The sequence below is a fragment of the Nyctereutes procyonoides genome, unplaced genomic scaffold (genome assembly GCF_905146905.1).
Source record: "Nyctereutes procyonoides isolate TBG_1078 unplaced genomic scaffold, NYPRO_anot_genome, whole genome shotgun sequence".
In the NCBI taxonomy this organism is placed as follows: Eukaryota; Metazoa; Chordata; class Mammalia; order Carnivora; family Canidae; genus Nyctereutes; species Nyctereutes procyonoides.
Window position 1 is genome coordinate 31,123,377 of NW_026575043.1, and position 26,975 is coordinate 31,150,351.

General features: G+C 37.1%; 1 protein-coding gene across 16 annotated transcripts in view; it reads right to left on the reverse strand.

Moving 5' to 3' along the window:
* Window positions 1-26,975, reverse strand: part of PCDH15 (protocadherin related 15) — a 739,593-nt gene that overhangs the window by 371,183 nt on the left and 341,435 nt on the right. For all 16 annotated transcript variants that reach the window (XM_055322636.1, XM_055322635.1, XM_055322634.1 and 13 more), the window contains one exon: window positions 10,007-10,115. In XM_055322636.1, coding sequence (XP_055178611.1) covers window positions 10,007-10,115 — 109 coding nt within the window. The remainder of the gene's footprint in view (window positions 1-10,006; window positions 10,116-26,975) is intronic.

Consider the following 26,975-nt stretch of genomic DNA (forward strand, 5'->3'; position numbering starts at 1 on the left):
TACCTTCCCATTCCTTTGCTTTCAGCTCTCTAGTGTCCTTAGGCTTAAATGAGTCTCTCATTGGCAGCTTATAGTTGGTGGGTTTTTTTTTTTTTTTTTTTTTTTTAATACTGAGCCACTCTAGGTCTTTTTTAAATTAAATAAATAAATAAATAAATAAACAAACAAATAAAGAAATTTCTTTGTTTATTTATTTTTGTATATTTTTTATTGGAGTTTAATTTGCAACATATAGTGTAAGACCCAGTGCTCATCCTGTCTTTTAATTGGAGACTTTAAACCACTTACTTACATCTGGAGTAATTATTGATGGGTAATCATCATTTTTAAATTTTTTTAAATTTTTTAAAATTTATTTATGATAGGCACACAGTGAGAGAGAGAGAGGCAGAGACACAGGCAGAGGGAGAAACAGGCTCCATGCACCGGGAGCCCGACGCGGGACTCGATCCCGGGTCCCCAGGATCGCGCCCTGGGCCAAAGGCAGGCGCCAAACCACTGCGCCACCCAGGGATCCCCATTTTTAAATGTTTTAAAAAAGCTTTTTTTTTTATTTGAAATAGAGTGAGAGAGAGAGGAGAAAGAGAGAGAGAGAGAGATAACACAAAGAGGGGGAGGTACAGAGGGAGAAGGAGAAGCAGACTCTCCACTGAGCAGGAAGCCTGATGCAAGGCTCCAACCCAGGGATCCTGAGATGATGACCTGAGCCAAAGGCCAATGGTTCACCCACTGAGCCACCCAAGCGCCCTATCACCAATTTGTTAATGTATGACCTTCAGTGCAGCCCAGTGATGGTGGATCAAAGCTGCAACTCAGGGCTGACAGGTCATCCTCAGAGCAGCAGACAGACTGTGACTTAGGACCCCGAGAGCCGGGCACAGCAGTGGTTGCACCCTGGGGCAGGTCTCACTGTGGTGACAGCTCTAGCTGCAGATGCAGCTCCAGAGAGGAGACCCAACAGCAGGGTTCTGGGCAGCCCTGTCTGCAGGTTCAGCACTGGGGAGGATGGTAGGGTCCTCCCTCGCAAAGGCTGCAAATGCCCATGGTGATGAGGTTTGCTGGGATTCCCCTGCTCTCCTGGTCTTGTGAGGTGGAGTCCCTCCAAGGGCACTGCTGTGCCACCAAACTGCCCCTAAAGCAGGTAAAATGTTCCCTGTGCTTTCTTACATAACCATTCTCAGTCTGTAGGCTCTGTAGAATTTCTGCTGTTTCGTTGTTGTCCTCCAGAACTTTCCCAGAGCTATTTCCATCAGTCTACAGTAATTTATTGTTTTGTTAAATTTGTGTGCAATGCAACTGTTGCCCTAGCCCTCCATCTGGCTAATATCACCTCCTCTGTATTTTTACTTATTAAAAAAAGAAAAAAAAATCTTCCTTTCACTTGGTTGGAAATTTTATTGCTTCCCTTAAGTTTTGATCCTGTGGTTCTATGGATTTCAAATTTAAACAGAATGAGCTCTAGTTTTTGAAACTAGTCAAGATTTTCTTTGGGTTTGGGACACCTGGATGGCTCAGTGGTTGAGTGTCTGCCTTCAGCTCAGGGCCTGACCCCGGGATCTCAGGGTCAAGTCCCACATTGGGCTCATGACAGGGAGCCTCCTTCTCCCTTTGCCTGTGTCTCTGCCTCTCTCTCTCTCTGTCTCTCATAAATAAATAAATAAAATCTTAAAAAAAGAAAGATTTTCTTTGGGCCTTAAACACAATCTTTAAGTAATTGTTTCCTGGGTTTTTCAAAGTAATTTGAAAAGAATGTGTATTTCTTTTTTCTTTTTCTCTATTTTATAATCCTCTTAGTCACTAAATCACTATGTAGTTATTTACTTTTTATCAACCTCATCTAAGTTCCAAGAAGGTCGCTTTAAAATCTTTCACTATGATAATGGTTAAATAAAAATCTCCCTGTATTTCTTTCTTTTTTTTTTTTTTTTTAAGATTTTTTTTCTTGATTTGACAGAAAGAGAAAGAGCAGGGGAAGGGGTAGAGGCAGACTGAGGAGGGAGCCTGATGTGGGGCTCAATATCAGGACCCTGAAATCATGACCTGAGCTGAAGACAGATGCTTAATGCATTGAGCCACTCAGATTCCCCTAAATCTCTCTGTCTCTCATAGTGTTTGTTTTATATGTGTTTCAAAGACATGTCATTAGGTAAATTTACAGTTAATCAAGGGTTTGACTTTGTCAGATTTTGTTTCTGGATCTTTTGAAGAAATCATGGGTTTTCTAATCCCTTTTTGTCTATTAGCATCGAGTACTGCACTGGCTTATTTGTAAATCAAACCAACCTTGCATTCCTGGGGCAAATTCTATTTGGTCACAGTGCATAGTCCTGTTTATAAAGCCACTGGATTCGATTTGCTGGTATTCAAATGAGAAATTCTATACCTATGTTCATAAGGGATATCGTTGTATAACCTTCCATTCTCGTGATGTCCTTGGCTAGTTTTGTTATCAGGGTGATTCTGGCCTCACGGAATGAGTTAGATAGTATTCCCTGCTCTTTTATTTTTTGCAGGAGTTTCAGAAGGAGAGGTGTTAAATCTTTTTTAAAAGTTTGGTAGAATTCGTTGGTCAGGGCATCTGGTCTTGGGTTTTTCTTTGAGAAGTTTGTTTTTATTTATTTTTTTATTTTTTTATTATTATAGTTTTGGCTTGCTCACATCTACAGTCTTGGTGTGAGAGACTGCATTGCTGATTAGATTTTCCTTTTTTAAAATTGGCATATTGAACTATAAATCTCCCTCTAAGTATCTCTTTATCTTCCTCCCATAAGCTTGGATGTGATGTGTTTTCATTCTTACTTATCTCTCTTAAATTTTTTTCTAACTTTCTTCGGGGCTTTTCCTTTGAACCATTGGCTATTCAGCAATGTGTCGCTTAATTTTCACATATATGTGAGTTTGCAAATTTTCTTTGTTAGTGAGTTCTGATTCTGTTGCATTGTGGTCAAAGAATATAGTTTGTATAATTTCAATCATTTTCAATTTGATGACACCTGTTTTGTGGCCTAATATGTGGTCTATATTGAAGAATATTCAGGTGTATTTTAGAAGAAAGGTATATTCTGTGTTTTGAGTATTGTATAAATATCTATAAGGTCTGGTTGGCTTGCAGTGCTGTTCAATTTTGTCCCTGCTGCCCCTCTATGTATCTGTTTAATTCATTACTGACAGTAGAGTATTAGGGTCTCTAACTATCAGGCTTGAATGATCTATTTCCACCTTCAGCTTTGTCAGTTTTTCTTCATCTACTTTTGGGCTCTATTATTAGATGCGTATATAACTATTGTACCTTCTTAATGGATTGACTCTTATTGTTCTAAGATGTCCATCTTTGTCTCATGTAAAAATAGAATTGTATATTCTATTTCTGTAGATTATACTCATATTTACTAATTCTTTTTATAGACTTATGTATTACTTCTAGTTACCATTCTTATGGGCCGCCTTTTAAGATTCTTTTATATCCCATCTATTTATATATCCACATCTAAAGTGTGTCTCTTGTAGACAGTGTGTAGCTAGATCATGTTTTCCTTTCTTTTTTATCCATTCTGCTAATCTCTGCCTTTTAATCAGAATGGTTGGTTGACTTACATCAGTTGTGATTACTAAAAAGGTAGGATTTACATTTGCAATCTTGCTATTTGTCTTCTATATTTCCTGACTTTTCTGCTCCTCTATTAGTCTATAATTGATTTCTTTGTGATAAATAAATATTTGTAACATATAATGTTTAAATTCCCTTGTGTCTTTTCACATAAATCTTTAAATTGGTTACGTAATATAAATCTTTAATTTTTTGTAGTTATTGCAAATCCATATTTATACATCTCATATCCACCAATGTTGATATGCAAATATTGCTTCATATTATTTTCTTTATATCAGATAGAAAAGGAAGTTGCTAGAAAAAAGCTACACCCGTGGTGTCTTTTATACTTACTTATGTAGCTGTTTTTACCACTAGTCTGGATTTCTTCACATAGAATCGAACTACTCCCTCTTATATTTTAATTTCAGCCTTAGTTTTCTCTGCAATATTTCTTATAGAGAAGGACTGTTACTGACAAACTCTCTCATATTCTTTTTCTGGGAATGTCTTATTTCTCATCCACTTTTTGAAAGATAGAGTTTGAATATTTAGAATTGTTGATGGGCTATTTTTTCTTTCACTACATTGAACATGTTACCCCATGTTTTCTGGTATCCATGGTTTCAGACAATGAGAATTAATATCCATGAAAAGCTGTCTTTTTGTTACTTTCAAATCCTTTATTTGTCTTTGCCATTTGATAATTTGATTGAGATTTGTCTGGATTTCTCTGAGTCTATACTTTGTGAAGATTCACTGAGCTTCTTAGATGTGTAGATTGGTTTCCTGAAATTTAGGATATTTTTAACCATTATTTATTAATTTATTATTTTGGCTCTTTCTTCTTCTCTCCTGGGACTTCTCTTATGCATATTTTGGGATAGGAATAGTATCCTATATGTATCTGAGGCTCTCTTCACTTTTTTCACACTTTCTTTTCCTTTCTGCTTTTCAGATTTGATCATCTCAATTAATCACTCTTCGAATTTGCTCATTCCTCTTCTTCCTCCTTGAATCTTCTATTAAATAGTGCTAATATTTTTTTTTGTTTCAGTTGTTATATTTTTCAATTCCAAAATTTCTAATTGGTTCTTTTTTTTATAATTTCTGTTTCTTTGTTAATATTCTCTATTTTGTGAAATATCATTCCTGTATTTTAATGTAATTCTTTGCACATGGTTTTCTTTAAACATATTTTAAATAGCCAATTGAATGTCTTTGGTTCTTATTTGTTTGTTTGTATTGTTTTGTTTCCCTAATTGAAAGTCTTTATAAGTGCAATATCTGGGCTTCCTCAGACATTGATTTATTTGCCTGTGTATCAATCATCTTTCCCTATTTATTTATAGTCTCATAATATTTGTTAAAAACTGGTATTTCAAACAGTATTATGTAACAACATTGAAAATCAGATTTCATCCTTTCCCGTGGTCTATTGAAGATGCTGCTTGTTTTAGTTGTGCTCATTTGTTTTCTCAACTAATGATTTCTGAACTAATAGTCTAAATTCTATATTCTTTCTGTGTGGAGCCACTGCAACATGAACTTAGTATAGTGGTCAGTAAATAACTGGACAGAGACTTTTTACATATTTGGAAGCAATAAATCTTCTAGTCTTTGTTGAGGAGCACTTTGTGCATATTGGATCACATTTTAGTCCTCAATCTTACTGTTTAAACTCCATCTTAGGCTTTGCATTCTGCTTTTCCAGAAACTCAAGGTAAGCCAGAGATGAAAACCTAAGGCATGCTCAGGTGTTTTTTCTGAGAATACACATAGCACTATTCTTACTGTTGTCTTGATAAGATTCCTAGAAATATATCAAAGCTTTTTTTTTATATCAAAGCTTTATACAGACCCTATGGATATCATTCTTAGCTTTCTTCTCAAGTTTACTGTTTAGTCAATTGCTTGCCCCAATTGTCATCTATACAACAACAAAGTAAAAACACTTGCCTGTAATTGTTTTTGACAAACTTTTCTCCATTTCCCCTCCCACCACCAAACAAGGCTTTTTGTGCTGGGTGAAATATGAGTCAGCTTTTTATGTGGGTTCTTCCAGAGAACCACCAGCAAGGTCATGTGATGATTCTTTGGAAATGAGGCTTTCAAAGACCTCCAGTTTTGTTCTGCTTCTTCCAATGACTGCCAAGTTGCTTTGAGAATGCAGGTTGTTACTTTTTAGTGCTATGGCTGAACTAAAGAGCAGGCAATGGGACTTAGGCAATTAAAAAATTCAACTAAGCTAAAAAACACAAGTTATTACAAAGAGTCAGTTGTTTCTCTTGAATGGATATTCCCTGGGGTGTTGTAAGCCCTGGTTAATTCAGGAATTAATAATCAAAAATTATGATTTAAAAAAAACAGTTTTCCATTGTTTTTATGGAAGGGCAAATTTTCAGAAATCTTTACTTGACTATTTTCAATGACTTCACCTGGGATATGTCTTTATATTATTAAAACTTTAATCTTAAATATACTATGGCTTTATTATACTGAATATAACAAACTTAAAGTGATTCCTTAAATATGTAACTTAGTGTTTGTGAAATTGTAAGTATCGAAATAAAAATAATTTAGTTCATCAAAATTTATGTTGGTTTAATGGAAAATTTTAGTTTACCAGAGTTTTTTATTTTTGCACTTATCAGTTGAGATTTTATTGTCACCTTTTTGCCCTTTAGTACATGCTCCAATTTAAACCTAAATTTCATTTTCCTAATAGTAAAACATGAAAGGGGCATAGTATGGACTGAATATAAGAGTTTTACTAATTCCTCCCCCCCCCAAAAAAAAAAATCTACTTCCCACTTTGGGATAAAAAATTTCCATTTTAAAGCAGGAGTCAATTTTGAGGATTTTTTTCAATTATGAATTATTGATTTTGTTTATAGTTTGAATATCTTTCACTCAGATTATCCCTGCCAGTTCCACTCCCCACAGATACAGTGGTATCATTTTTCTTGGAGAAAACCAGTAGATACATCAGAGGAAATAATGGATCGAGGTGACATAGGGTCGGGTTACTGGAGGTGATCAATAGTAGAAGCAGTAATTCCATCATTGATGATAGTTATGGTAGGATGAGTGAAAGGATTGTTAATAGTCCTTAGATGACCTGTTTATACACATAGGATCGATAACCTCACATTTCGTAAGCAGACCACCAACAATGTGTGAGAGCAGGGGGAAAACTCTCCACATGGTCACTGGGTAAATTAGCTCTGAGGAATGCACACATTCAGAATTATTTGGGTGGACTTAAGGAAAATTAAGAGTTCTGGAAAAGTAAGTATAATCAGAGCTGTGGAAATCTTGTTTTGTATGTTTGGTTTTGGTTTTTCTGTGCTTCTATTCTTACCAGTTTTATTTAACTTAGGAGACATAATTTTTCTTCCTAATGGCAATAACAAACAACATCAATGAACATTTATTGAGCACTAACTTTTTTCCAAGCACTATTAGATATTTACCTGTATTAAATTAAATCCTCCAGCAGCCCGGGTGGCTCAGCAGTTTAGCGTCGCCTTTAGCCCAGGGTGTAATCCTGGAGACCCAGGATCGAGTCCCATATCAGGCTCCCTACATGGAGCCTGCTTCTCCCTCTGCCTGTGTCTCTGCCTCTCTCTCTCTCTCTCTCTCTCTCTCTCTCTCTCTCTCTGTCTCTTGTGAATAAATAAATAAAATATTTAATAAAAATAAAAAAATCCTCAAAATTATTTTATAGAGGGTCTGGTTTTTATCAATTCCATTTCAAAGAGGAGCAATCTGAGGCACAGAGATTAGTAACTCACCTTAGCATAATCATACAATTATGATTAGTAAGTTTTAAAGTGAGGATTTGAACATAGTTCATAATACCCATATAACACCCTGCTTTCAAAAAATGTAAGTAGTATGAAATTATATAATTTTATTTAACTTAGCTGTGAAAGCGAAATTAGTGCCAGTGCTTACATCTATTATTTAGGATTATCCATAATTTTACAGGTGGCTAATGATACAGAACATCAATTCATTATTCTGCTCTCATTACTATATTAGCTTCTCACTTAACTTAGAATACATGGTAAAGTAGATTTATAGTATACAAGATTCTGTATTTTCTGGGCTTCTCTTATTTTTCACACCCTCTGTCTTTTCTTAAAAGATCTATTTACTCCTTAAGACAGAGAGAGAGAAAGAATGAAAGAGTGCAGATGCGGTGAGAGTGAGAGGGAAAGAGAATCTTAAGCAGGCTCTGCGCTGAGTTAGACTTGGGACTCTATCTCAAAACGCTGAGACCATGACCTGAGATGAAAACAAGAGTTGGATGCTTAACCAACTGTGCCACCCAGTCACTCTCACATCCTCTTTCTACTTCTCTCTCCAATGTTACTGATATCCTTGATGCTTCTGAAACCAACAGGCAAACCCCAGCTTTTATCTCTGCCTAGAAACTATTCCCCCAGATATAAACATGGCTAACTCCATCAATTTCTGTGAGACTTTATTCAAATCTCACTTTGTCAATGAAGGATGCCCTAATCATCTTATTTAATACTACAATTTATACTGCAACACCCCTTCTGTACTTCTACACCCACTTATTCAGCTCTATGTTTCCCACAGTGTTGGCCACTCTCTATCGTGTATAAAAATACATTTTATATTTATTGTTTGTTGCCTGTTTCTGCTGCCAGAGCACCAGCTCCACAAAGTGAAGAATCTATCTTCCTCCACAGAGTAGTTGCCTATTTATTGAATGAAAGAATAAATGTAATTTTTGAAAGTGAAAGAAACTCATGAATACCAATGGACTTTAGCCCGCTCTAGGTAGCATGCTTCTCTACGATTGTCTTTAGATTTCATCCTTTAGACTTTGCATATGCTATGTCATCCTTCTAGGTAATTTCCCTCTAGTTTTCTACATAGAAGCTTTGATCTTTCTGCTGAAATAACTGTAAGCAATTTTCTCAGAAATACCTAGAACTTTCCTTCCATGATCCCATGTACCTTATTTCTGATGCTTAAAACTACTTGTTTTAATTTATCTTTTGACATATTCCTAACCATAGACTCGACCCCTCTCTAACCTAAGAGCATTCATCTCTCATCTTTGCATCTATGGTACCTACCACAGTGACTGACATACTGTCAACTCTTCAGTTAATGAAATAAACAATGATTAATTCTTTTTATCTATACCAAGGACCTTACAGACTTAAAAGACTATTGCTTATGTTGATAAGGGCTTTTTAAAAATGTAATAGTCTAATATCTGCAACTGGCTTATGATATGAGCATAGTTCTAGAGACCAAAAGCTTGAAACAGAATCACTTGAACTTTCTTTACAGATTGCATTTCTAAATAGGATATAGCATCATATTTGGAAATCTGGCTAAGGCCTATAGGCTGTTGTATTGTTATGTATATATGCATACACATAGGCTGAAGGCTCAGGGATAAAAAGAGGTTGAGAGTAATGCCGAATTCCACTGAGTAGTCAGTCATTCTGAAGCACACTTCAAAACCAAGCCCTTCTTCATTAAGAGATGTATGATCTGTCTCACATGCATCTGTCTCTCTAGAGACTATAAACCATGCAAAGCAGTAACATTCATATTTTAGCAAAAGCAATGTGAGAAGAGTAGCATAAACAAACCCCCATCATTTTTTTCTTTGGCACAATTGCCAGTATATGCACAAGGATAAACTAGAATAGCTCCTGTGAAACTTTTCAAGGAAAAATTAGTCAACAGTATAATGGATTGCATGCCCTTGGGTAATCATGATCCTTCTCCCATATGGTTCCAAAAACCTTTAATTAGTTCAGTCAAATATTTTCAGAATTATATAATTGTATTCAACCAATGGTAAAATACTAGTAGAGCAAACCGTTCAATTGATTTTTTTTAATTTTTCTTAGAGAATCCTTAATGAGGTTACAGAGAAAGCTACCAATATATAGATTAATATTCATTTAAAAAATATTCATTTTTTTATGTTGCTTCACTTTCTCAACAAAATATTTTCCATGTTTTCTTCTACACATTTCACTAAAACTAATTCTAAGGGGAAATGTTACTTTTGAATTTATTTTTACATAAAAATAAAAAGTTTCCAATAAGATCAACTTTGTTATTAAAGGTGTTTCCTTTGATCTGAGACAACTTTTTCAATGATTCTAGAATGATTCTAGAAGGCAGCCCAGGTGGCTCACTGGTTTAGGGCCTGCCTTTGTCCCAGGGTGTGATCCTGGAGTCCCAGGATGGAGTCCCACATTGGGCTCCCTGTGTGGAGCCTGCTTCTCCCTCTACCTGTGTCTCTGCCTCTGTGTCTCTCATGAATAAATAAATAAAATCCTTAAAAAAAATAGAATGATTCTAGAATGATTCTAGGATAGAGAGCATAGAATGCTAGTAGATACAAACCAACAAGGATAGAGTAGAGGATTCCTGGTCTATCTGATGGCGGTTGAATATTGCGATCCTGGTCAACAGCTTGGATGGGCGGGGTAACAATGATGGGATTCAGTTCTTCCTGGAAAAAAAATCCAGAGAGTTTAGTTCAGCTTTATTATTAATGCCTCATGTAGAATTGACACTCGGATATTAGATATTATAGTTTGGACAGCTAGATAATATCTGAGTTAGTTCTTAAACTCAGGTTTCTAAATTTATAATTTAGCATATAAGACTAGTTAATTTTGAATCTGAAGAGGAAGCAGTGTGTCCTCTAGGTCAAAATGAAAAGACATAGTAAGTACATATTTAGAACTTTCTATCAGGAATTTCTCCTAATAAGAAAGTAAGGAAGAAAGATATCAATAAAGTTTGAATCTTCCCTAGATAAACAAATCAGAAGAAATATGACGCTATCACATATCATTTTTTTTATCTTTGTCTTTGGACAAGATTTGTAAGAATATTTACATTCTTTTTCTTCCTAAGTCATGTTTTAAAGCTTTGCATAAATTAATTATATTAAAATAAAATTTTAAAACTTGATGCCTTAATTGAATAGAAATCAATGCCCTATCGATGCAAATTTCATACAGATAAAATTAATTATATATCACACATATATGCACATTTAACTTATAATCATGTGTAAGAATATGCATTTAAAATTATAATGCATTTGTCTAAGTCAATGCTTCCAAATACAATGTCCAGAGGTATTCTGTTCTGCTATCAGGTTTGGGAAACACTTTTCTGTTAAGAAACAGATAATAAATATGTTTATGCTTTGCTAGACATAAAGTCTCTGAGTCAGCTTATCTACTCTGCCATTGCAACACAAAAGCAACAAGTGGGCATGACAACATTGCAATAAAACTTTATTTATAAAAACAAATGGTGATATAATTATAGGATTTAATTTGTTGACCCCTGTACTAAATTAGAAACTATAATTTAGGGACGCCTGGGTGGCTCGGTGGTTGGGCGTCTGCCTTCGGCCCAGGGCCTGATCCTGGGGATCCGGGATCAAGTCCTACGTCGGGCTCCCTGCATGGAGCCTGCTTCTCCCTCTGCCCGTGTCTCTGCCTCTCTCTTTCTCTCTCTCTCTCTCTCTGTGTGTGTCTCTCATGATTAAATAAATAAAATCTTTAAAAAAAAAAGAAAAGAAACTATAATTTATAATAGGTTTGTTGAAAAAACAAATGTACACTCTGTACAGATAATCTTAGGATACATAGTCTTAAATAAATTTTCAAAAAGCTAATCTACTCGAATACAGGTCTTTTCAGAGGCTTATGTGCTAATTTGCATAATGACTGTACAAGAATGGTGTATATTTGTACATTTTCTAGAATCATCTATCAATCTCTCTTACATTCCCTTAGAACAGAGATTGAGAAATAATTGCTTTAAGTCTCTACAATTCTCAGCCCAAATATAATAGTAATTCTAAAGGGAAATAATGTCTATTTCATTTTTTTTAAGATTTTATTTATTTATTCATGAGAAATACGGAGAGACAGAGAGAGAGAAGCAGAGACACAGGCAGAGGGAGAAGCAGGCTTCACACAGGGAGCCCGACGTGGGACTCCATTCTGGGTCTCCAGGATCAAGCCCTGGCTGAAGGCGGCGCTAAACTGCTGAGCCACCCGGGCTGCCCAATAATGTCTATTTCAATATCTGACTTCATATTCTAAGGAATCACTGCAATGTTACCTTATTTTATTTCTTCTCAAATGATAGAACCTTGAAACATATCATGTACTTTCAAATAAAATCAGTCATTTCTAATCTCAGCAGAAATGTATAGTGGTGGCATGCTAAAAATATGCAATGATACTATCCTGCGATGTATAATACTTAATTTCGATTAAGTTACCTTAAGTGATATTAAGCATAGGTACAGTACCAAAATATATTGCTACTGAACTTGCAATAATTAAAGATGATCATTGACCAATAATATGGAGCTCACATACATCTTAGGCCTCTGCCCATCCAATGGGCTCTAAGTAGACTGAATATTGTCATTATCTTCCTAAAAACAAAGAGCTTCTGATAGGAATAACTTTTGGATACTCTATTCACTTGTTCAAATGTGGATTCAGAACCATGAAGATGTCAAATCAATATTAAAATACCTCCATTAAATCCAGATGACTACTGTTTTGTTGTTGTTGTTCTTTACACACAATACGACACATTAAACACAACACTCTTCTTAAATTCTTCCCCTTGCTCCATTTCTGTCCCTTTCTCTCTGTTTTGTTCTATCCTCCCCCACACCTCTCTCTCTCTTTCACTCACACAGACACACACACACATCTTCTCAATTTCCATTTTAGTTCCTCTGTAATCCTTTATTTCTCTGGAACTGAAAATCCAAAGCTCTTCAAAGTACATATGTTTGAATGCAGGAGTTATGGGCTGATAGCTCATCCTAGACATTTTTCAGGGGAATCTGACTGTATCAGCTAGACACCACAGAGCTAAGCTACTTCAGTTCTGGTTCAACTAGTAAATCTGTGCTAGCTTTTCCAAAAGCACAGTTCTTCTCAGACGTTGTGAAGGCATTTCATTTTCTGGCAATCCCATCATCCTCCCCATGTTAAGGGAAATATACTAAGGGATCCTAGGCTCCTGCTGTTTGAAATGACATACCTAAAATTAACAAAAATTGAATCTGAGCTCTTCTGCGAGAGTGTTAAATGTGAACAGATCACTTGAGAGTATCTCTGCTGAATACCCTCAGTCTGCTATTTCTGTGGAGCTGCTAAGTGACCAACATGTACCCAGTTTTAGTTTTGGTAATGAGTCATGTAGCTTAAAAATTCTCTTCCTGTACAATCTAACGTTGTTGGAATGAGCCATGTGGTTTTAGTCATATTATTTAAAAATATATGAACAATAGAGAAAACTAAATATAACATGATAAACAAAACCGAGAGAGAGAGGTACTAATAAAGTTGCTCATCTTTCATAGTTGGTTATTAATAAATGTATGGTGAGAACTGAGGAAATAAAAAGAAGCAAGAGTGCTATTTAGAATTATGTGCTGTTTAGAATCAGAATTAAAACTGGAAATAGCAAAATGTCAATATCTCAGGAGAGTGGCTTTAGAAGTGAAGGTAGGTGGGATGAAAGGTATTTATTTAAAGCCATTCAGTCCTCTTTTACATGTGAAACTTTCACTATCTGAACTGCTTTTAATATTATAAATACATAAATTATACTACCGAGAATAAAATAAACTCTGTTGGTGAAGGCTTCAATAAGTTTCTGGAAATTTGGGAGAGGCATAGCTGTCTTAAATAACTTGTTAGGACTGACTTTTGTGCTATAAAGTCTAGCAACTTATCTTAAGAAAAACTATTTTTCTTTTTCTTTAAAGATTTATTTAATCCTTCGAGAGAGAGAGAGAGAGAAAGAGAGAGCAAGAGAAAGAATGAGCAGGGAGAGGGGAAATGGAAAAGGGGAGAGACAATCTCCAGCAGACTCCCCAGTGAGTGAGGAGCCCCATGTGCGACTCGATCTCAGGATCCTGAGATCATGACCCGAGCTGAAATCAAGAGCCAAATGCTCAACCAAGTGAGCCACCCAAGTGCCTCAGAAAAGCATTTTTTTTTATATTACCATTAATGAGTTTTTCAGAAAATTTAGGTTTAAATGAATTCTCAGATACAATTTCTACGATTATCTCCCAAAGTAGATGGGGCTCTTTGAATCTTGAGAATTTTAATTCTAGCAACACATAACATTAAAGGATGTTGTGTTCTGGTCAGAATTATACTGTTAAAATGTTTAATATAATTTTTCATAAAGATAAGTAACATTTAAACCAGAGCAGGAAAATTATACATGCATTCATTAGAAGAAACACCATGATAACATGAATCATTTTTTGAACTTTTCTCTTGCCAAAAATCTCTAAATTAGATGCAGTCAGGCATTGGAAGAGCATACAAATAAGCAAGAAAATCCCAGAGGGATGTAACTCCTTAGAGTAAGGAAGAATTTTATGGGAAAAAAAAATAACATGTCATCATGTACAAGGTTTGGCTAACAATATGCATTCATTTAGTACATTTTTGTCAATTTGTATGAAACTGAGTTACACAGGCTGGTAAGAGATCACTACTCTCAGGTGGACTCTAAGGAACAATCCAGCAGTAGCTGCTGCCAAAACACCCTCCCCGGGTCTTGTGAAAAGGCACACACCTAGGAGATGCATTTCCTTTGAAGAAGCATTCTCTTCAAAAAATAGTAACTATTGCTCCTTATTTTTCTTCCCCCTTATTTCTCTTATTTTCTAATTTTACTGTTGGATTTCAGATAAATTATGCTAAAGAAAGGAGAAATTCACCCACGGCTTAAATATGCTTGGGTGTCCTTAAGGAAAGGATGAAGAGGTTCCTTTATGATGGTTTAATTACTGGAATTAGTCTCCACCAAAATCTCCACTGGCTGATAGGCACACATATCTTATAACCCACAGCCTAGTGCGAACAGTTTACAACATATTTGCTTCATCAAGTTGAGTTCCAGGAGGTCATTTAGAAAAGGCCCCCAAACACCCTGCTCCGAAAACACATCTGCTTTCTCTCAGTCTTATTTGTCTTTGAGAAAATCACATGTCCTGAATTCTGTTCACGCCAATGGGCACACGCTGAAAGTGCACAGAGGAGCAGGCTCTCGTTTCACTGCTGTGTGAATCAGCAGAGTTAAATTCCCTATTTCCTAATGGTGATTCACCCTGAAAATGAATTCAGTCCATGTAATGAGATTCATGTCATGAGGATAATCATAGAAACTATTAAACAATAACAAAAAGGTTTGTCTACAGTAGCAATGCTGTATGATTCTGTGATTATAAAACCCAAGCTTGTTGTATCAGGGACGCATGCTTCATATTCAGTAGCTGCACGAGAAAGCTGTCTTGTCTTATCAATAGATCTAAGAGAATGTTTTCATGTTCAACTGTTGAATTCTTTTGAGAAAATAACAGGAGTCAATTAGAGGGTTGGGGTAGGTGAGGGTTTGTTATTCCTTCCATGAGTTTCTGTCCCAGACATTGGATGTCTATGTGTAAATATATCTGTATCTATTTATATGCATAATAATTAGCAAGCAATCACAAATGATTAAGGAACCTGTTCTTTAGATTTGTGGAAGCCCCAGCTCTTTGTTCTTTTAGGTGTTCAGATTATTACCTTGCATTAAAAAAAAAAAATACATTCAAGGGAAACACTGAGATTTCAAAGTTAGGGCATGTTTACCATTTTAACCAGCATCAAACCAAGAAGCATCATAGTCTGCAGGACTGTAAGATTCAGCCTATTTCACCCCAAAGTTAAAGGCACACATAATTCATTTGGTTTCTAAATCTGTTTCCTGCACAGATAGAATGCCTTCACATAAATTTTAGCCAATCCTTACATCTTAAAGGTTTTCATTTCACCATTTATCATACAAGGCAATGGGGTAGTGAGTTTTGAAAATAAAAGCCTACATTTGACATTTAATAGCTTGATTAGTAAGGCTTTCAGCCTCAGTGGAGATACCGGTAACAAAAGTACTCTTTAAATCCTAAATATTCCTTAAAAATTGTAAATATTCTTCAACTTGGCATTTGAGTAATAGCTTCAAATGAATAAGAGAACACATAATACCACACTGAACCCATCAGAGTATTTTAAATTAAATGGAGACATTATAAAAGTCTCCAAGGGTGGTCTGTAGGAAGACTTGCTTTGTTATACTGGAAAACCCAAGAAAGGACACAGTAAGAAATAATATTCAAAAGGTAAACTGAGGGCAGCCCTGGTGGCTCAGCGGTTTAGCGCCACCTGCAGCCCAGGTCGTGATCCTGGAGACCCGGGATTGAGTCCCACATCGGGCTCCCTGCCTGGAGCCTGCTTCTCCCTCTGCCTGTGTCTCTGCCTTTCTCTCTGTGTCTCTCATGAATAAATAAATAAAATCTTAAAAACAAACAAACAAAACAAAACAAAAAACAAAACAAAAACAAAACAAAAAACAAAAGGTAAACTGAGCTCAAAGTACCACATGTGTCTCTGGCATAAGAGTCTGACTTGTATATTATCTTTTAATTATTAAAATTCTTAATTTGGATCTTCAAATGTTTTACCCTTCTATTTATAGAATACTAGATTCATCATTGTTCAGTTACATGGTCTATATTTTATTTAAATAATCTTATTGTATTAAGAAAGCAGATAATTATGTTAAAATAGCAAAAACTTCACCATCAACTATAAATATATTCAAGCACTGACAATTGATTTAAAATGTTACCAAACTATATAATACCTAACTATTGAATTTATTATTTATTTTTAAATTACTGCTATTAATTTGTATGTGTTGTTTACACTTCCCTTTTTCAATATCCTTAAAACATGTCTAACACCAAATTTGTATTTTATATCTAATACACACTTCCTTTAATGAAGAAATAAGGTTTAGAGTATATGAAAGAAAATTTGGTGGATGTTCTTATTCTTGTATTATACTGTATATGCGCCATTGTCCCAGAAGCTTTTGAAAATTGTTAATCAAATTGTTTGTTTCTATATATTAATGATCTAGAAATGAATGACAGATATGTTCACACATGCTCTCATACAAACGCATGCACACTTAACATGCTCCCTTAAGATGCCAAACAACCATTTCTGCTTTTTCTTTGATTAGTTTTGCTTTGTTCAAGTGGCAGAAATACCAGATTGCTTGAAAAAAAGTGTAATATATTTTGAAATGTTATATTCTCTGTGAACATTAAAAAAAAAAAAAGCAATATTAAGGTTGGTGGCAGGGGCCAAATAGATTACTTTAGACTTTCTATGGGGTCACAGAGGACACACAAGTGGGAGATTCCCATACAGCTTGGAAGCTTATATATCACAACACATGTGGTGTCTGGTTCCTTTCAGTTTTGGTAATAATCATCCCTAGAACGGAAGAGTGAAGAGCACAAAGAAAATACTCAGACAGTCACGATCCAGGAAAAACACCAGCTTCTCCTGATTGCTGGAACTTTACGTCACTCATTAAAGGAAACAAGCAAAAACACCCTGCAGAGCTAATGCAAATGCTTTGTTGTATCGTTTTCTAGAGCAGACTTCATGACTGCTTCAATGTCAGGCTCTTTTTTATTTTAGTGTGTTTCTGAAAAAAAAAATTGAGATACATATTTATGTAATATGCTGTGATGGAGTGCTGTATTGTGCATTTGAACATCCTTGCAATTGCATATTTGACCTTCTTTACTAATATATACCTTGTTTTCAAAAACATTTTTTTGAATCTTTGCTTTTTAAATTTTCTTCTTGCTTAGACATAAGAAATGTAGTTTGAGATATTTTACAAAAATAATGAAATGTATGCTCAGAGATGTTGTCTACAAGGATTATTTGTTACAGTATACAACTGGCCTTTTAAGAATAAACTTTGCATGGAAGTACCATCTGTGACAGACTTTGATAAATCACAAACTCATAGCCTGATGAACTATCACAGTTATATTTAATTCTAAATACCACTGACATTAAGAAATAGAATATTAGGGATGCCTGGGTGGTTCTGCAGTTGAGTGTCTGCCTTTGGCTGAGGGAGTGATCCCAGTTCAGGTATCAAGTACCACATCAGGCTCTCTGTGGGGACCCTGCTTCCCCCTCTGCCTATGTCTCTGCTTCTCTTTGTGCCATAAATAAATAAATAAATAAATAAATAAATAAATAAATATTTTAAAAAATGAAATAGAATACGATCATTTTATCAGAAGCCCTGTATTCTCTATATTTTCTATCAATCGCTACTGCCACTTTCATCCTAAAGATGATCTACCTTCTAATATCATAGATTTAATTTTACTTGTTTTAAACTGTATACAAGTAGAATTATACAACATGATTTGACTGCTGACTTTTTTATTATTATGTCTTACATGGTATGCATGCCTGCAAGAGTGACATAACATGCAGTGTCGTCTCCGCACACTCAGTTTAACAGATGTACTGAGACAGACATCTCCAACTTTCTTTCCTCTTCACATTGGAGATGGTGTTTGCGTTGTTTCCAGTGCATGTTGTGAGGAAGTGTTGTGCCCTTCTACATGTCTTCTGACACACAAATGCATTTGGATTAAATGTAAGAATACAACTGCTGGACATGCATGTGTTCCGATGAGCTAGGTCCCTGTCTCATGGCTTTCTAAACTGGTCATATCAGCTTACAGTCTATCATGAGTGAGCGCTCCCCAGCTTGCCTGACAGTTGGTAATCCCAGTTGTTTTAAAGGTTAGCCATTCTGGTAGGTAGGTATTGTCACCTCAGAGTGATTTGAACTGTTTTATGATGTGGGACATTTGTGAGGTGTTGGTTCATATCTTTTGTGCATTTTTCTATCGTTTTCTCCCTGGCCTATAAGAGCTTTTTATATACCACAGTGTAAGCCTTTGTAAACATGATATCCCACTCTGACTTACATTTACACTCTATCAATGCTTTTGTGTTAAAGAAAAGTTCCTAATTTTAATATAGTCCCATTTATCACTTTCTCTTTTCATGTACACTTGGCTATTTCCTCTACCCGAACACATACTTTGACCCAAGGTAGAGGTGATAATTTCCCCTACATATTTCTATATAGAGGATATCACACTCTTCCTTGTTAAAATTTAGCAAACACTCATGTTAACTGTATGTCTGAGTTTCATTGCTTATTGCTTTCCTGAGAGCCCAGAAAGGCTGTGTGGATAACAAGGGGACATATGTGTCACACAGGCACTTTAGAAGTGCTGAATAAAGGACTTCTCTGTTCTATATTATTTAGAGTATTCTTGAGCCTCACACACCTAGACTTGCTCCCTGGGTTCCTGTAAGACATCAAATACACATACTGATGTTTTATGAGCATCTTTTTAGTACACCAAGATCTTATTTATGCTCATAAAGTTACTGTAGCCAGATAAATGGGGCGGCTATGAGAGTGGCTCAAAATACACAGATGTGGGATCAAAGTGCATCATGGAGACGGCCTTTTGTTGCAATAAACAGTCTCATAAACATTCCAATAGATTGAGTAGTGAGCTTCTGCATCCTACAGGAAAACATTCCAAACTTGATATATGAGTCCCAATGTCAGCTTTCAAGAAGTTAATCTCTCAGATCTTGAATCATAATTTTCACAGTGAGGTGAGCAGTATCTATATTCCATTAATTGGTATGAGGATTCGTGAAGGGATTTTATTATTATTTACATAAAAATAAAACAGTAAGTGCCATGCTTAGCAATGGTTATAGTATTATTAAAATTAATTTATATTTAATTGTGTAATAATGGCATTAAAATTGACTCCAAGTTATAAGCAGAGGGATAGAGACAGATGGAATTTTTTTCATGTCAAGATGGAAGCTAATTTGACCATATCTTGCCTATTTTCTTCAAAACATGATGCTGACATGAATTTTGAAGGTTTTATTTAAAATTGCATAACTGATCAGATGTTTGAGGGAATCAAGGGGGTCTATCATTACCATTTAATCTTAAACCAATATTTAGATGCAAAACCTGCAAAGCAAATTAACTAATGTTTATACTTAACCATAATTTTAAGATAGTGTATCAGAGAATTTGAATATTCACTTAAAATAAGCATTTCACTTAATTAAATAGAAGCTTTGGTGAAGTTATTTTCTATACACTCAGACACATTAGTCTTACATCCAATTTATAAACATATTCCCTACCCTTTGATTACAGAAATTTTGTGATAACTCCCTAATTTATTAATAAGCTCCTATGGAGAAGCTCACAGTCATCATGACTCAAAGTACATGTATACAGTTTCATTTAGAAGTATTATTATTTTTTAAGTTTTTTTTTTTTTTGAAGATTTTATTTATTTATTCATGAGAGACACAGAGAGAGAGAGGAGCAGAGACACAGGCAGAGGGAGAAGCAGGCTCCATGCAGGGAGCCCGACATGGGACTTGATCCCAGGTCTCCAGGATCACACCCTGAGCTGCAGGTGGCGCTAAACCACTGAGCCACCAGGGCTGCCCTAGAATTATTTTTATAAGGACACCTATTGTCAAACATTGAGAGCTACAGCAGAAAACTCACATGTTCAAGTATTATCAGTTAAATATTCAAAATAACAAGAATCAGAGAAATTCAAGTATGTGTAGTGTGAATAAAGCCCATTTTGATCCATGATGTATTTATTAGAGGTGAGACCCGTAGGGATAGAGGATATATGTGTATCTGATGGAGGCTGGAGAGGGCAGTTAAAACAAATAAACAAACAATAATCCATAGACAGTTGGATGATAAATTGATAGATAATGTAGGGATGTTTGGGGGGAGAGTCATTAAAGTGCCTTAAAACATTATAGTTTAATTTTCATATGATTGGAAATGGAAAACTTCTATAAGTAAATACAAAAAAAAATTCCTTGTGATGAGGAAAATCATCATAGAATATCTGGTAAGGACAAATACAAAGAAAAAAATATTTTAAGCCCTGCAACACAGCAAGAACCATTGCCAACATGTTGACATATTTTCTATCAGTGTTTGTCTCCTATGTATCTGTCATCTATCTTCTTACACACGGAATATTTTATGGCTGCCTGTATACATTTTATTGACTATTTTACCTCTCATTACTTCATAATCCTTGTTCTGAGCCAGTGAATATGCTTCAAAAACACAATTTGCAATAATATGCAACCTGCACTAGCATTATGAATTAGGTTCTGTAGATGTACACTTGAGTTGCTTATGTTGTGTTCATTACCGCTCTGTGTCTCTAATTGCATTCATGGGTTGGATTCCTGGATGTGGAATTTCTGGATCAAGGAAGTTCTCTGTACAAACAGCCAGATGGCTTTCCAGAAAGACTCTGATGTTTTATTTCTTCCTCGGCAGTGTGTGAGTGTTTATAACAGCACATATTTGTCAGTACTGAGGGTGAGAGATGCCTAGAGGATTGCTAAATAAATGTGAAGTTTAATTTTGCATTGCTTTGGTTGCTAGCATAATTTATGTGATATATTTATCTCTGATTCTTCTGTTCGTTTACTTTGCCTAACTTCTTTTTTAATTTCGGTATTTTAAAATTTCATTTCCATGACATATGCACATAGAACAGAAATCAGCACTTTGTTCATAGTCTTACTTTTTTTTTTTTTTTTTTTTAGTATGTTGTTTGCCTTTTAATGTTCTTGGTTTTTGACATCTAGAAGCATGGCATTTTTATGTTCCTGAATATCTCTCTCTTTTCCCTTTTGATTTCTGCTTAGTCTTTCACCATCTGAAAGTTGTATGAATGCCGAATTCTATTTATTTTCAAGTATTATGGTTGCAACATTTTAAATTTAATGCTTCAAAAAAATAAATTTAATGCTTCAATCTATCAAGAAAGTTGAATAGTAAGAACTTAATATTCATCAAACTGTGGCTGGAATTTTAATTTTTTTAACAGAAGTAAAACTAGTTCTAAACACTCTGCTTTCACCCTTCTTCTCTGCCTTAAATGGACTTCTTCAGAAAGTTTAATCTATTTCAAAAACCTAATAATCCTACATTTCTATTACATTCTTTAAAAAAATCTTAATTTGTCCATGACTACAGTGATGGCTCCCTCTCACACAAGACCTTTGAAGTTCAGGATTGTGCGTGTGTGGGAAGTAGGCATTGAGAACATATACGGTGACTTACAATAAGCAATTATACCCAAATAATCTGGGTTTATAGAAAACTAGTAATGAAATTTGTAGAAATAAAGATGATAAAATTTCAAACAAGACAATACCATCTAATTGCATCTGATCTAATTTGTGACACTTCTACCTCCCAGTCCTGGACACACACACATACACATGAGATTGCTGCCCTTGTTAATAAAATTTGAGAACTGAAAATTAATATTACTATTTTTTAAAGATTTCATTAGTTTATGAGAGAGAGAGATTGAGAGAGAGAGAGAGAGAGAGAGAGAGAGAGAGGCTGTAGGAGCAGGGGGAGGGGCAGTGGGAGAAGCAGGCTCCCCAATGAGCAAGGAACCTGACTTGGCCCTTATCCTAGGTAATAGTTCCTTCCTTCCTTCATTTGTTTAACTCTCTGATAAAAATTTGCTTTCATCTTGAAGTAAACATAGTACACCAGGGGTGTTCCAAGTGTTAGTCTCTTGGCCTTCACTGTGTTTCAGGATCTGAACATCTTCAATCTGCAAATGTAGCTGCCTTACAAAATTCTAATGGCTTATTCTTATTCTGATTCTTTCTAGGGCATTTTTGTTATTTATTGCCCATGCTCATTTCCCCCATTGTCTGTGTCAATACCAGGTAGTTCTATTTGCATTGTCACTTCCTGACCTCTGTGGACCCATTTGTGCTCTGGAAGATGTGACACAGGTGAAGGAGGCCCAGAGGGCGGGAGACGAATCCCATGTTAACCAGGACCAGCCAGACCGAGTCCCACCCCTGGGGTCAGCTCTCTTCTGCAGGCTTCACCTTTTGCTAGCCCATAAAGTAAAGGAGTACCAGTGTTTTTAGTAGGTGGTTTGTAATCAACTGAGGGGTGTTTGTACAAACCCCATCACAATGCTCCTAACAAGTTCTAAGTAAGAACTAATAGTTATTGGTTATTAATAAAGCATTCTTCGATTTCTGCGTCTTTAGTCCTAACCCTTACTTGATGTCTTACACAGTGTAGATACTCAAGTATTGTTCACTCAATGAGAATAACAGGTTTTTGGCTATTGGGTAAATTCTGAAAGTAGAAAAATTACAGGATGATGGAGCTGGTATTAGGAGAATCCTAAGAAAGAGATGATGTTAGGAAAAAAGAATGGTGGGGGGGAGGGGCAAGATGGCGGAAGAGCAGGGTCCCCAAATCACCTGTCCCCACCAAATTACCTAGATAACCTTCAAACCATCCTGAAAATCTATGAATTCGGCCTGAGATGTAAAGAGAGACCAGCTGGAATGCTACAGTGAGAAGAGTCCGCGCTTCTATCAAGGTAGGAAGACGGGGAAAAAGAAATAAAGGAACAAAAGGCCTCCGAGGGGGAGGGGCCCTGCGAGGAGCCGGGCTGAGGCCGGGGCGAGTGTCCCCAGGACAGGAGAGCCCCGTCCCGGAGGAGCAGGAGCTGCACCAACCTTCCCGGGCGGGCGGAAAGGGGCTCGCAGGGAGTTGGAGCAGGACCCAGGAGGGCGGGGATGCCCTCGGGCTCCCGGGGACACTAACAGACACCTGCGCCCCGGGAGAGTGCGCCGAGCTCCCTAAGGGCTGCAGCGCGCACGGCGGGACCCGGAGCAGCTCGGAGGGGCTCGGGCGGCGGCTCCGCGGAGGGGGCTGCGGGGCGGGAGCGCGAATCCACGAGCGCAGGCCCCGGAGCACAGGGCGCCGGGACACAGCCCAGGATCCGGCCTCCCCCGGGACAGGCAGAGGCCGGGAGGGCCCAGGACAGCGAGGACGCTCCTGCCCCGAGCTGAGCACATCAGCGGCCCCGCCCCGGAGCCTCCAGGCCCTGCAGACGGAGAGCCGAGAGCCCCGAGCCCCGTAGTTCCTGCGGAGGCTGAATCCAGGCTTCCAGAGCTGCCATAGCCACTGGGGTTGTTCCTCCTGGGGCCCCACGGGGTAAACAACCCCCGCTGAGCCCTGCAGCAGGCAGGGGCAGAGCAGCTCCCGCAAGTGCTAACACCTGAGAATCAGCACAGCAGGCCCCTCCCCCAGAAGACCAGCTGGACGGACCAGTGATACTCCCCCGTGTTCCAATACAACTTGTTTTTGGCCACTCTGCACTGAGCAAAATGACTAGAAGGAAAACCTCACCTCAAAAGAAAGAATCAGAAACAGCCCTCTCTCCCACAGAGTTACAAAATCTGGATTACACTTCAATGTCAGAAAGCCAATTCAGAAGCACCATTATACAGCTACTGGTGGCTCTAGAAAAAAGCATTAAGGACTCACGAGACTTCATGACTGCAGAATTTAGATCCAATCAGGCAGAATTAAAAATCAATTGAATGAGATGCAATCCAAACTAGAAGTCCTAACGACGAGGGTTAACCAGGTGGAAGAACGAGTGAGTGACATAGAAGACAAGTTAATGGCAAAGAGGGAAACTGAGGAAAAAAGAGACAATCAATTAAGGGACCATGAAGACAGATTAAGGCAAATAAATGACAGTCTAAGGAAGAAAACCCTACGTTTAATTGGGGTTCCCGAGGGCGCCGAAAGGGACAGAGGGCCAGAATATGTATTTGAACAAATCCTAGCTGAAAACTTTCCCAATCTGGGAAGGGAAACAGGCATTCAGATCCAGGAAATAGAGAGATCCCCCCCTAAAATCAATAAAAACCGTTCAACACCTCGACATCTAATAGTGAAGCTTGCAAATTCCAAAGATAAAGAGAAGATCCTTAAAGCAGCAACAGAAAAAAAAATCCCTGACTTTCATGGGGAGGAATATTAGGGTAACAGCAGACCTCTCCACAGAGACGTGGCAGGCCAGAAAGGGCTGGCAGGACATATTCAGGGTCCTAAATGAGAAGAACATGCAACCAAGAATACTTTATCCAGCAAGGCTCTCATTCAAAATGGAAGGAGAGATAAAGAGCTTCCAAGACAGGCAGGAACTGAAAGAATATGTGACCTCCAAACCAGCTCTGCAAGAAATTTTAAGGGGGAGTCTTAAAATTCCCCTTTAAGAAGAAGTTCAGTGGAACAATCCACAAAAACAAGGACTAAATAGATATCATGATGACACTAAACTCATATCTGTCAATAGTAACTCTGAACGTGAACGGGCTCAATGACCCCATCAAAAGGCGCAGGGTTTCAGACTGGATAAAAAAACAGGACCCATCTATTTGCTGTCTACAAGAGACTCATTTTAGACAGAAGGACACCTACAACCTGAAAATAAAAGGTTGGAGAACCATTTACCATTCAAATGGTTCTCAAAATACACCCTAAAAACTATAGAACACTTCTGAAAGAAATTGAGGAAGACACAAAGAGATGGGAAAATATTCCATGGTCATGGATTGGCAGAATTAATTTTGTGAAAATGTCAATGTTACCCAGGGCAATTTACACGTATAATGCAATCCCTATCAAAATACCATGGACTTTCTTCAGAGACTTAGAACAAATTATTTTAAGATTTGTGTGGAATCAGAAAAGACCCCAAACAGCCAGGGGAATTTTAAAAAAGAAAACCATATCTGGGGGCATCACAATGCCAGATTTCAGGTTGTACTACAAAGCTGTGTTCATCAAGACAGTGTGGTACTGGCACAAAAACAGACACATAGATCAATGGAACAGAATAGAGAACCCAGAAGTGGACCCTGAACTTTATGGTCAACTAATATTCGATAAAGGAGGAAAGACGATCCACTGGAAGAAAGACAGTCTCTTCAATAAATGGTGCTGGGAAAATTGGACATCCACATGCAGAAGAATGAAACTGGACCACTCTCTTGCACCATACACAAAGATAAACTCAAAATAGATGAAAGATCTAAATGTGAGACAAGATTCCATCAAAATCCCAGAGGAGAACTCAGGCAACACCCTTTTTGAACTTGGCCACAGTAACCGGAGAAGGACAAACAGTGTATGTTCTCATTCATTTGGGGAATATGAATAATAGTGAAAGGGAATATAAGGGAAGGGAGAAGAAATGTGTGAGAAATATCAGAAAGGGAGACAGAACATAAAGACTTCTAACTCTGGGAAATGAACTAGGGGTGGTGGAGGGGGAGGAGGGCGGGGGGTGGGGGTGAATGGGTGACGGGCACTGAGGGGTACACTTGACTGGATGAGCACTGGGTGTTATTCTGTATGTTGGTAAATTGAACACCAATAAAAATTAATTTATAAAATTAAAAAAAAAAAGAATGGTGATACATTTTACTGAGAGGTGGATTTCCTGGAGCAAAATTAATTTAATTTTATTTTTTTTCAAAATTAATTTTAAATTCATAATTCACAGGGACGCATGGGTGGCTCAGCAGTTGAGCGTCTGCCTTCAGCTCAAGGTGTGACCCCAGGGTCCTAGGATCGAGTCCCACTTCGGGTTCTCTGCAGGGAGCCTGCTTTTCTCTCTCTGCCTGTGTCTCTGCCTCTTTCTGTGTCTCTCATGAATAAATAAATAAATAATAAAATCTCAAAAAAAATCATAATTCATAGCTGGAAACATTGAAGAGAAAAATAGAATTGATTCAGCATTTTTAATATTAATTTTCAGATATTGATTAGTATAATAAGGTTCTAGCGCTTTATAAAGTTTGCACCACGTGAATTTCCTGAAAATATGAGGTGAGAAAGAGAAAGACTCATAGTTCGATAGACATAACCATCTTGTTATGTCTTGGTGGGATTGGGTCTGCCTCAGTGAACAGAATAAACACTTGCCAGAGCACTTATGATGGCAGGTATGGAATGGTTCCCATGCACTTTTGCCCCATTCCAATAGCCAGCTTCTGGAACACTGAGTATGAACTTCCCCAAACGAAACTGTAGGCAACATTTAAATCCCCAGAATAGGGAAGGACCCTGGAAGAATCGAGCTGTTTTTGTGGAAGCGCAAACTGAAATGCTTGGTTTTAATATTTGAAAGAAGTGTGACCCAGGCTTGTTTGGAAACTTCTAGTTTGTCCTAACCATGAAGGTTACTGCAACCTCAACAGGGGAGCATAGAAAACTGGATGCTGATGCCTGCGGGGCACCATAGATGCTTCTTATGTCTTCCTCTTCAAATGGCATTCATGATTTTTGCTACAGGGTCTCTGGGACTATCTGCCAAACCTTTCCATTTTTCTTCATAAGTTCAGTATAATAGTATTTTTTCTTTCCTGGTCCCACTTTGGCAGCAAGGCAGTCCTGCACATAGAATGTGCTC